The sequence below is a fragment of the Telmatherina bonti genome, assembly GCF_933228915.1.
Source record: "Telmatherina bonti genome assembly, chromosome: 24".
NCBI classification, from domain to species: Eukaryota; Metazoa; Chordata; class Actinopteri; order Atheriniformes; family Telmatherinidae; genus Telmatherina; species Telmatherina bonti.
This window is the reverse complement of record NC_136633.1, coordinates 3,231,265-3,243,720: the sequence shown is the minus strand read 5'-3', so window position 1 is coordinate 3,243,720 and position 12,456 is coordinate 3,231,265. Positions and strand designations below refer to the sequence as shown.

General features: G+C 44.7%; 1 protein-coding gene across 3 annotated transcripts; it reads right to left on the bottom strand.

Moving 5' to 3' along the window:
- Positions 1–119: 119 nt before the first annotated feature.
- lipt1 (lipoyltransferase 1) lies at positions 120–10,572 on the bottom strand. Of its 3 annotated transcripts, none has more exons than XM_079263666.1 (4): positions 10,491–10,572; positions 1,098–1,624; positions 808–1,029; positions 120–728 (listed from the first exon to the last, which is right to left on the bottom strand). In XM_079263666.1, the coding sequence occupies exons 2-4, from the start codon at positions 1,603–1,605 to the stop codon at positions 316–318; spliced, it is 1,143 nt and encodes a 380-aa protein (XP_079119792.1). In that variant the 5' UTR covers positions 1,606–1,624; positions 10,491–10,572; the 3' UTR covers positions 120–315. The 3 variants fall into 3 exon arrangements, with proteins under 3 accessions (XP_079119792.1, XP_079119791.1, XP_079119793.1); XM_079263665.1 differs by having other exon boundaries at positions 10,458–10,551; XM_079263667.1 differs by having other exon boundaries at positions 10,448–10,526.
- Between the last annotated feature and the right edge of the window lie 1,884 nt (positions 10,573–12,456).

Below are 12,456 nucleotides of genomic sequence, written 5' to 3'. Positions count from 1 at the left end.
GAACAAAAAAGAAGTTTATTAAATTTAAAAAAAAAGAAGTTTATTAAATTTAATCTGAGTCTGAAAATTTCAGTTTATAAAAATAATTTTCACAGTTAAACTGAAATATTCATGTAATAAACGACGACTCGTATTTTTCTGCACATTTTACTCAATCTGATAAATTTACAAACTCTGATTTGGCACAGCATGGCGTGACGTGACGTGGCGCGCCATGGCGTGGCACTGTGTGGCGTGGCATCAGAGCTTCCCTGCTGTGATTGTAATGGCGGCGGCCGCCTGCAGGGGGCAGCAATCCTCAGACCAGATCTGGTCTCAGCCAATCACAGCCAGAACAGCCTCGCACAGCTTCTGCAGGCGTCCGTGGAAACGTCCCGTCTCTGATCTCAGCAGCGTAGAGACGACGGCGGCCGCTCGGTGTGGACAGAACCTCTCTCCGACCAGGACGCCGCCCAGCTCGCTGCTCAGTCGCGGAGGAAGCCACTCTGAGGGGACGTGGACGTGGGAACTGTCCACCTGTCCATTCTTGACCTCCATGTGCAGCAGAGCGGAGCAGCGAGCGTCCGTCAGCTCGTCTGACAGCTCCAGCGACGTCTCAACGCTGAACTTGGGCGTCTTACCGAACATCCAGTCCCAGCTGCGCAGCTCTGCCGCCATGTTGCCCACACCAGGGAACTGGGACTCGTCGCCGGGGTCCACGAGGACGGGCGGAGCGCTCAGGCCAAACTCTGAGGTCAGAAAGGACATAAAGACGCCGTCAAGATGCGCATCGCCTCTTTAACTGGACCAAGCAGGACGGGGACACACCTGTGTTGTACTGCCGCACCAGTCCCTCCAGTAACTCCTCCCACTTCAGCGAGGGGGCGTGGTCTACCAGGTTGGCGACAGGGGAGGGCACGCTGGGCGTGGCGTTAGTCCGGATCCCTGGGCAGGAGGGGCGGAGCAAGGCGGAGAGGGCCGCGCGGTCGGCGGAGTGGAGCAGCGTGCAGTGGTGGTAGGACGACTTCCTGCTGAGGCGGGAGGCGGAGCCTGCAGGTAAACAGGAAGTAAACAAACCTGACCAACAACAGGACCGGTCTCACAGGATCACGTCCCACCGGAGATTTTGTGGACTCCGTTCAGAAGAAGGTCAAATCTGTCGGTGACCTGGACGTCCAGGTCCGGCTGGAGCCGCCTCAGGGCCTCGGCGACCACCTTCAGGTTCCTGCGCCGGTCGTACGCCTTCCTGGACGAGAAGAAGGTCAGGTTGAGGTTCCCCAGGTCGTGGTACACCGTCCCACCACCGCTCCGGCGGCGCGCCACGGCGATCCCCGCCCTCCTCATGGCCGGCAGGTTGCACTCGCTCCACGGGTTCTGGTGGCGCCCGATGACCACAGCAGGCCGGTTCCTCCAGAGCAGCAGGACTCCACCCTGATCCAGGTCCACATGGGCGTCCATCCAGTCCTCCAGGGCCAGGTTCTGGTACACGTCAGTGGACCGGGACTGGACCACCAGCCCAGAACCGGCAGAGTCCAGGAAAAGGCAGCGGGAACTGGTCTGGCCTCCAGCAAGTCCAGGTCCTGGTCTGAGGACCCGCAAAATCCTCCTGAGCGGGGAGGTCATCATGTTCACATGCTGGACGCACCTGCCAGGTGGGGGGGGTGGGGGGGGGTTGGGGGGGGGCGGACGGACAGGTGGGAGAGATATGAATCATTTCTTTCCATTTATTCCATTTTCTTGTTTTATTTATGTCTACAGTGAAGTAAATAAAACAATTATAAATAAGTAACACAATCAAGTAAGAAGAACGTAGAACAACCGTGGTTTTTAGCCGGTTAACAACGTGACTTAGCTTTAGCCCGCTTACCTCCGTTAGCTGGTTAGCTCCTGTTATCTCTGGGTTAGCTCGGTTAGCTCTTAGCTACAGAAAGCTCGGAGTTCGCTCGATGTCAATCATCCACCATGACGCTCACAGCCCCCTCTCAGCTCCGCCTCTTTGTATTTTCTGGGTGAGACGACACGCATGCCCCTGCCAACATGGCGATGGTTGGAATCGCCCACCGAGCTTCAATTCAGCTCTTCAGAAACCTACGGGGTACGTCACGGAGGCTCCGCCCATCTTTTATATACAGTGCATGGTGACAGCAGGAGAGCCAGGTCTTTGTATTGATCAGAAGAAGAAGAACGTTTTCAGAGATGCTTCAGAACTACCTGCACGTCGACTGCAGGTAGCGTCCGTGCTGTTTACGTTTGGCATCAGGGGAGTTTCAGTGCCAGTTAGCAGAGCTAGCTTTAGCTTCTGCTAACTGGCTTTGATGTCTTGTACAAATAATTCAGATGATGAAGGATCAGAGAGAATCTGGTCCAAACAAACATTTTATCAGCATTAAACAAGATCCTACTACAGAGATAGCAGCTGTTAGCTTAGCATAGAGAGCGTCTAGCTTCTGGTCCTTCACATGCCGTGTTCACAGGTCCATGGCCCAGCCAGCCAGAGGAGGCTTCCTGACGCTCCTGACTTTCTACTGCGTACCCAGTCTGGTACCCAGACTGGTACCACATGGGAACCAGACTGGTACCAGACTGGAACCACACGGGAACCAGACTGGTACCCAGACTGGAACCACACGGGAACCAGACTGGTACCCAGACTGGAACCACACGGGAACCAGACTGGTACCCAGACTGGAACCACACGGGAACCAGACTGGTACCAGACTGGAACCACATGGGAACCAGACTGGTACCAGACTGGAACCAGACTGGAACCACACGGGAACCACACAGGAAGCAGACTGGTACAAGACTGGAACCAGACTGGTACCAGACTGGAACCACACGGGAACCAGACTGGTACCAGACTGGAACCACACGGGAACCAGACTGGTACCAGACTGGAACCACACGGAACCAGACTGGTACCAGACAGGAACCACACGGGAACCACATGGGAACCAGACTGGTACCAGACTAGAACCACACGGGAACCACACGGGAAGCAGACTGGTACCAGACTGGAACCACACGGGAACCAGACTGGTACCAGACTGGAACCACACGGAACCAGACTGGTACCAGACAGGAACCACACGGGAACCACATGGGAACCAGACTGGTACCAGACTAGAACCACACGGGAACCACACGGGAAGCAGACTGGTACCAGACTGGAACCACACGGGAACCAGACTGGTACCAGACTAGAACCACACGGGAACCACACGGGAAGCAGACTGGTACCAGACTGGAACCACACGGGAACCAGACTGGAACCACACGGGAAGCAGACTGGTACCAGACTGGAACCACACGGGAACCAGACTGGTACCAGACTGGAACCACACGGGAAGCAGACTGGTACCAGACAGGTATCAGAATGGAACCAGATGGGAACCAGACTGGAACCAGACAGGTATCAGACTGGTACCAGACAGGTATCAGAATGGAACCAGACTGGAACCAGTCAGGTATCAGACTGGAACCAGACAGGTATCAGACTGGTACCAGACAGGTATCAGAATGGAACCAGATGGGAACCAGACTGGAACCAGACAGGTATCAGAATGGAACCAGATGGGAACCAGACTGGAACCAGACAGGTATCAGAATGGAACCAGACAGGTATCAGAATGGAACCAGATGGGAACCAGACAGGTATCAGAATGGAACCAGATGGAACCCAGACAGGTATCAGAATGGAACCAGATGGGAACCAGACAGGTATCAGAATGGAACCAGACAGGTATCAGAATGGAACCAGATGGGAACCAGACAGGTATCAGAATGGAACCAGATGGAACCCAGACAGGTATCAGAATGGAACCAGATGGGAACCAGACAGGTATCAGAATGGAACCAGATAGGAACCAGACAGGTATCAGAATGGAACCAGATAGGAACCAGACAGGTATCAGAATGGAACCAGACAGGTATCAGAATGGAACCAGATGGGAACCAGACAGGTATCAGAATGGAACCAGATGGGAACCAGACAGGTATCAGAATGGAACCAGACAGGTATCAGAATGGAACCAGATGGGAACCAGACAGGTATCAGAATGGAACCAGATGGGAACCAGACAGGTATCAGAATGGAACCAGATGGGAACCAGACAGGTATCAGAATGGAATCAGATGGGAACCAGACAGGTATCAGAATGGAACCAGATGGGAACCAGACAGGTATCAGAATGGAACCAGATGGGAACCAGACAGGTATCAGAATGGAACCAGATGGGAACCAGACAGGTATCAGAATGGGACCAGATGGAACCCAGACAGGTATCAGAATGGAACCAGATGGGAACCAGACAGGTATCAGAATGGAACCAGATGGGAACCAGACAGGTATCAGAATGGAACCAGATGGGAACCAGACAGGTATCAGAATGGAACCAGATGGGAACCAGACAGGTATCAGAATGGAACCAGATGGGAACCAGACAGGTATCAGAATGGAACCAGATGGGAACCAGACAGGTATCAGAATGGGACCAGATGGAACCCAGACAGGTATCAGAATGGAATCAGATGGGAACCAGACAGGTATCAGAATGGAACCAGATGGGAACCAGACAGGTATCAGACGGGAACCAGACTGTAACCGGACTGGAACAAGACAGGTATCAGAATGGAACCAGACTGGAACCAGACAGGTACCAGAATGGAACCAGACAGGTATCAGAATGGAACCAGACAGGTATCAGACTGGAACCAGATGGGAACCAGACAGGTATCAGAATGGAACCAGATGGGAACCAGACAGGTATCAGAATGGAACCAGATGGGAACCAGACAGGTATCAGAATGGAACCAGATGGGAACCAGACAGGTATCAGAATGGAACCAGATAGGAACCAGACAGGTATCAGAATGGAACCAGATGGGAACCAGACAGGTATCAGAATGGAACCAGATGGGAACCAGACAGGTATCAGAATGGAACCAGATGGGAACCAGACAGGTATCAGAATGGAACCAGACGGGAACCAGACAGGTATCAGAATGGAACCAGACAGGTATCAGAATGGAACCAGACAGGTATCAGAATGGAACCAGATGGGAACCAGACAGGTATCAGATGGGAACCAGATGGGAACCAGACAGGTATCAGATGGGAACCAGATGGGAACCAGACAGGTATCAGAATGGAACCAGATGGGAACCAGACAGGTATCAGAATGGAACCAGATGGGAACCAGACAGGTATCAGATGGGAACCAGACAGGTATCAGAATGGAACCAGATGGGAACCAGACAGGTATCAGAATGGAACCAGATGGGAACCAGACAGGTATCAGATGGGAACCAGATGGGAACCAGACAGGTATCAGAATGGAACCAGACAGGTATCAGAATGGAACCAGATGGGAACCAGACAGGTATCAGATGGGAACCAGATGGGAACCAGACAGGTATCAGATGGGAACCAGATGGGAACCAGACAGGTATCAGAATGGAACCAGATGGGAACCAGACAGGTATCAGAATGGAACCAGATGGGAACCAGACAGGTATCAGATGGGAACCAGACAGGTATCAGATGGGAACCAGATGGGAACCAGACAGGTATCAGATGGGAACCAGATGGGAACCAGACAGGTATCAGAATGGAACAAGATGGGAACCAGACAGGTATCAGATGGGAACCAGATGGGAACCAGACAGGTATCAGATGGGAACCAGATGGGAACCAGACAGGTATCAGATGGGAACCAGATGGGAACCAGACAGGTATCAGATGGGAACCAGATGGGAACCAGACAGGTATCAGAATGGAACCAGATGGGAACCAGACAGGTATCAGAATGGAACCAGATGGGAACCAGACAGGTATCAGATGGGAACCAGATGGGAACCAGACAGGTATCAGATGGGAACCAGACAGGTATCAGACGGGAACCAGACTGGAACCAGAGGGGTTAAGTATCATGGTCTCTGACCAGCATTCTGGTCGGAGAGGTCGGTCCTCACAATGACAGTAGTAAAGTTGAATATGTAGACTATGTAGTATTCTACACAAGTAGAATATGTAGGGATGATTATCGGCTTTTATGAGTTTTTCTGATTAAACGCCGTTTTATTGTTCATTTCCCATAAAAGAGTAAATCCTGGAGTCGTGCAGAAGGAGGTCATTGCAGCTCTCGTCCACTAGACAGAGCTCAGTCCTCACCGCTGTAACGTAACACTACATGCAGGTACATTACAGGTGGGCGGAGCTTACCGACGCAGCGCTTTGGCCAAACCATTAGAATAATATATATTCCCATTCCCACTGTTATTATTACATCTTAAATTGCATTTCTTATCAAAGGAGACATGTTTTGGGAAAGATGTCTCTCTTTCTGGGAGGGGGGTCATGGGTCATCTCCCGTTTTAATGAAAATGGAGAAAAGAAGATGTAATAATATTTACGGGCATCAGAAAGCTGCATGAACCATGATTTCCCAGTAAGTCTACTCATCCTGCAGCTTACATTCAGCACACGCCTCTGGTCTAACTCTAAAGCCAGTCCACCAGTACAGCTGTTCGCCAGAGGTTCACGGCTTTGTTGCAGGTTTTTCTCCTTAAATTCCACCTTGCTGGAAAGTTAAAGTTTCTAAAGAACAAAATGTTGTGAAAAAGTTCTGCTGAAAGGAATCTTTGTTGTTGGCATCAGGAGACCAGAACTTATCTTACTCAGAAAATTTATTTTAATCGCTGAATTAATCAGCGATTTTCTTCTAAATGGAGTTGGCTTAAAAAATCCGTATCAGCCGGGTCCGAATCGTAGACTGCAGCAGAGGGCGGAGCCTCCATGACGTCACCTGTATGTTCAGGATGAGCAGAGCTGAAGCTCATTGGCTGCTTCCCCCCGTCGCCATCTTGGCAGCATCACGCGTGGAGCGGCGAGGGGGGGCTGCGAGCATGGGGGTGGATGATTGACATCTGACCTGCCTGTAGCTACGAGCTAACCAAGCTGACCAGGTAAGTCTGTTACCATGGTAACTGACTAGGAAGTAACCAACTGGTTCACCTTTCTACAACCCGGAGCAGCTGTCAGACATGGTTGCCCATAGCAACGCCACTCCAGAGATTCAGAATTCACACGTCGTAATTTACACGAAGGGAAGAAGTTTCAGAATTCCTTCATATGATCTCTTCATTTATCAGACAGCAGCGTGTCGCAGTTTCTGATCCTCCGGAGTGACGTAAGATGGCGTCCTCTCGCTGTAAACAGGACTTTCTAACAGTAAGACGAGCACGTCGGTATCCAGAGTCGCCAGGAGCGTCCTCACACACGTCTGACATCATCATTTCACAGGTCCATCCTCTTCCTCCTCCCATGATGAAGGTCCTCTTTCTGCTTCAGTAGATTGGTGGTAAAATGGGAGTATTCCTGCTTCAGTAGATTTTTAACAACAATGTGGTAAAATGGGAGTATTCCTGCTTCAGTAGATTTTTAACAACAATGTGGTAAAATGGGAGTATTCCTGCTTCAGTAGATTTTTAACAACAATGTGGTAAAATGGGAGTATTCCTGCTTCAGTAGATTTTTAACAACAATGTGGTAAAATGGGAGTATTCCTGCTTCAGTAGATTTTTAACAACAATGTGGTAAAATGGGAGTATTCCTGCTTCAGTAGATTTTTAACAACAATGTGGTAAAATGGGAGTATTCCTGCTTCAGTAGATTTTTAACAACAATGTGGTAAAATGGGAGTATTCCTGCTTCAGTAGATTTTTAACAACAATGTGGTAAAATGGGAGTATTCCTGCTTCAGTAGATTTTTAACAATAATGTGGTAAAATGGGAGTATTCCTGCTTCAGTAGATTTTTAACAATAATATGGTAAATTGGGAGTATTCCTGCTTCAGTAGATTTTTAACAATAATGTGGTAAAATAGGAGTATTCCTGCTTCAGTAGATTTTTAACAACAATGTGGTAAATTGGGAGTATTCCTGCTTCAGTAGATTTTTAACAATAATGTGGTAAATTGGGAGTATTCCTGCTTCAGTAGATTTTTAACAATAATGTGGTAAATTGGGAGTATTCCTGCTTCAGTAGATTTTTAACAATAATGTGGTAAATTGGGAGTATTCCTGCTTCAGTAGATTTTTAACAATAATGTGGTAAATTGGGAGTATTCCTGCTTCAGTAGATTTTTAACAATGTGGTAAATTGGGAGTATTCCTGCTTCAGTAGATTTTTAACAATAATGTGGTAAATTGGGAGTATTCCTGCTTCAGTAGATTTTTAACAATAATGTGGTAAAATGGGAGTATTCCTGCTTCAGTAGATTTTTAACAATAATGTGGTAAAATGGGAGTATTCCTGCTTCAGTAGATTCTTAACAACAATGTGGTAAAATGGGAGTATTCCTGCTACAGTAGATTTTTAACAACAATGTGGTAAAATGGGAGTATTCCTGCTTCAGTAGATTTTTAACAACAATGTGGTAAAATGGGAGTATTCCTGCTTCAGTAGATTTTTAACAACAATGTGGTAAAATGGGAGTATTCCTGCTTCAGTAGATTTTTAACAACAATGTGGTAAAATGGGAGTATTCCTGCTTCAGTAGATTTTTAACAACAATGTGGTAACATGGGAGTATTCCTGCTTCAGTAGATTTTTAACAATGTGGTAAAATGGGAGTATTCCTGCTTCAGTAGATTTTTAACAACAATGTGGTAAAATGGGAGTATTCCTGCTTCAGTAGATTTTTAACAACAATGTGGTAAAATGGGAGTATTCCTGCTTCAGTAGATTTTTAACAATGTGGTAAATTGGGAGTATTCCTGCTTCAGTAGATTTTTAACAACAATGTGGTAAAATGGGAGTATTCCTGCTTCAGTAGATTTTTAACAATAATGTGGTAAATTGGGAGTATTCCTGCTTCAGTAGATTTTTAACAACAATGTGGTAAAATGGGAGTATTCCTGCTTCAGTAGATTTGTAACAACAATGTGGTAAATTGGGAGTATTCCTGCTTCAGTAGATTTTTAACAACAATGTGGTAAAATGGGAGTATTCCTGCTTCAGTAGATTTTTAACAACAATGTGGTAAAATGGGAGTATTCCTGCTTCAGTAGATTTTTAACAATGTGGTAAATTGGGAGTATTCCTGCTTCAGTAGATTTTTAACAACAATGTGGTAAAATGGGAGTATTCCTGCTTCAGTAGATTTTTAACAACAATGTGGTAAAATGGGAGTATTCCTGCTTCAGTAGATTTTTAACAACAATGTGGTAAAATGGGAGTATTCCTGCTTCAGTAGATTTTTAACAATAATGTGGTAAAATGGGAGTATTCCTGCTTCAGTAGATTTTTAACAACAATGTGGTAAAATGGGAGTATTCCTGCTTCAGTAGATTTTTAACAACAATGTGGTAAAATGAGAGTATTCCTGCTTCAGTAGATTTTTAACAATAATGTGGTAAAATGGGAGTATTCCTGCTTCAGTAGATTTTTAACAATAATGTGGTAAAATGGGAGTATTCCTGCTGCAGTAGATTTTTAACAACAATGTGGTAAAATGGGAGTATTCCTGCTTCAGTAGATTTTTAACAACAATGTGGTAAAATGGGAGTATTCCTGCTTCAGTAGATTTTTAACAACAATGTGGTAAAATAGGAGTATTCCTGCTTCAGTAGATTTTTAACAACAATGTGGTAAAATAGGAGTACTTCTGCATGTTTCCTCCTGAAGCTAAATGAAGCGGAGCTTTGACTCCATCCAGCAACACTTCTAGTCACATGTTCCAGTTATAATAAAGTTAATATCTGATCAGTGGACCAAACCTCCATCATGATGCTTAGTTTTTACTAAACCTCTTCATGTGGCCTCCTGCTGAAATAAAACCTTCTCCCTCCAGCTGGGTGAACAACCGGCTTTCTGTCAGCAGTTGCCAGGGTGACTCCAGGTATGATGATGGCTCTTTTTGTGGTTCCTAACCACCATAAAGACACTGAGAGCTGAAATGACTCAAAGCCGCTGATCTGGAAGCAGAAACAGCTCAGAGTTTACCAGAGTTTCTGGAACAGACACCCGACTCTTTATGATGGTTTTTATTGATAACTTATTATTATTGTTTTTAACATGTTTAACTCAACTCTGTTGCATCTTTTGTTTAGTTTCATTTTGGTCTCTCTTACTGGTTTTATGACTTTTAGAATGATTATTAGTGTTGTATGTTTTTCCTGACTCCTGCTGGGTTTCTGATATTTTTCCTAATTAATTTATTGTTTCATCATGCCTGTTGTTGTTATTGTCTCGTGGTTTATCTCCTGAATGTTATGGTATTGTTATGTTTGGTCATTTAGTAAAGTTTATTGTTTTAATTATCATGTTTTATTTGTTCTGTTCTTGTGTTTATTTAAATAAAGTTTAAGAAAAAAAAAAAGTAACAATGAAAGCTAGCATTAGCCGCGTTCCTTGTCCTCGCGCTGAAAACAGATATTTCCTTTCATGTCGACGAGAAAACACACCTTTACCCACCACATTAACACAGTACTGGAGAGGACAGCTGACCTGGACCGGAGCAGAACTGGTCCCACTGGTCCCACTGGTCCGGAATCTGCTGGGAGACACGCTGACCTGCGGCTTCCGCTACCAACCTTCAAAATAAAAGCAGGGCTATTGTCAGGACGCTTTCTTTTCAGTTATTTTACTCATTTAGATATGGTCATTACAGCGTACTACTACTACTACTAGTAGTAGTAGTAGTAGTACTACTAGTACAACAACAACTACTACTACTTCTACTACTACTACTACTACTACTACTATTACTACTACTACTACTACTACTACTAGTACAACAACAGCTACTACTACTACTACAACTAGTACAACAACAGCTACTACTAGTACAACAAAAACAACAACTGTACTAATAATAATAATCCATATTAGACCTGCATGTCACCTGTTAATTGCTGTAATAGATTTTATATTTATTTCATCTCATATTCTAGCCACTTTATATTGAACGTTTCAGTTGTTTAATAAAAAAAAGAGAAATCTTTCCAATAAAACAACCCACTGAATCAGTAAATTGTTTACGGTGCTTACGAATATTTTAGGGGGACTTCAGCCTCCTTATAATAGACCGAACAACGCCACTGGACTCGAGCTTCCCCGCAACTCTTGACCAAGTCAAAAAGAATGAAAATGTTAACTTTTTTACATTCTTGGTAACATACACGGCCACAAAGTTCCACCTAATAATAAAATGTATTTGTTTAATAATATTTAATAATAATTTTTAATTGTATTGTTTATCTTTGTTTCTTGTTTTTTTCATGCAGTGAATTAATATTCATGTAAGTCGTTTAACCCTAACCCTTATTTTTGGATTTTTCAAAACTTAAATAAATAGAAGTGAACAAAAACAGCAACGTCGATGTAAAACCAGCTGGTTGGTTTCAGAAGAATCTGTGACAAAGCTGCTGGTCTGGATCTAAACTCCCATTGAAACTAAAAAAAAGTCTTTGTGTACATCTTTAATAGTTAATTCGGTTATTGGACGTGCTGTGTCTGAAATGTTGCATGAAGCCTGTAAATGGCCAAACATTTATTTTCAACAAAGAAAATCACTTGAAAACGTCATTTCCGGTGTTCCGCTACCTTGCATACCACGTGGTCTAAGCTCGGTCCATCAGTGACAAAGTTCCGGTTCTGTAGTTAAATCTGGTTTATGACAGTTCCTCTTACGGGTTTCTAATTTTATCTGATTAAAATAAAATGTAAGTCATTTATTAAAACCTTCATTTAACCTTTAATCTTTATTTACGTTGCAAAGAGAAGATCAGGAGACTGACCCAACAGCTCAGACTCTGACAGCAATAAACATTCAGAGAAGGAAACAAATTCAGAGACAAATAAAAACAAGTAAACAACAACAATAAAAACAATGAAAAATGGTGTAAAAAGTGTCTAAACTTAAACATAAAAGTTAACTTGCTCAGTTTTAGGTTCTCAGCAGTTCTGTCAACGTGTTTGCAGAAAGTTCTAAGTAAGGTGCAAAAAACTGGACAAAAAGGTGAAAACTACCCAGTAAAACAACCTTTAATGATTATGTTTTTACTGAATAAAAACACGCCGTGTTGCTTTGGTCGGTGTTACCATGTAAACTTCATGCAGTTTGCTGTCTTTTTAAATGTAACCTGTCACCAACTGACCTGTTTTCCAGTCATAAATCACATTTCTTTTTTCTGTCTGAGCCCTTCTGACTCGTAAACCTCTAAACTCGTCATCATGAGGAAGAAGCAGAGAGAGGAACAACATGTGACCACATCCTGACAACACAAAAAGACACAAACACACACCAGTACACCCAGTCGGAGTCAGAACGTCGCTGCTTCAGGTGAGGACTCGTCTGATTTTCACTCTGTTCCAAACTAAAAGAGCTTTTTATTCCCACTGTGACAGCATCTCTCATCTGTGCTGTTAAATAAAATCTTCTTTTGGTTGGTCGCATCAGAAAAGTCTAAGC

What these genes read in the sequence shown, in the direction of transcription:
- lipt1 (XM_079263665.1), bottom strand. An exon ending in CGGAGTCCACAAAATCTCCG is followed by an intron (nt 1,030 to 1,097) that starts GTGGGACGTGAT and finishes GTTTACCTGCAG; the next exon opens with GCTCCGCCTCCCGCCTCAGC. An exon ending in GGTGCGGCAGTACAACACAG is followed by an intron (nt 729 to 807) that starts GTGTGTCCCCGT and finishes TTCTGACCTCAG; the next exon opens with AGTTTGGCCTGAGCGCTCCG.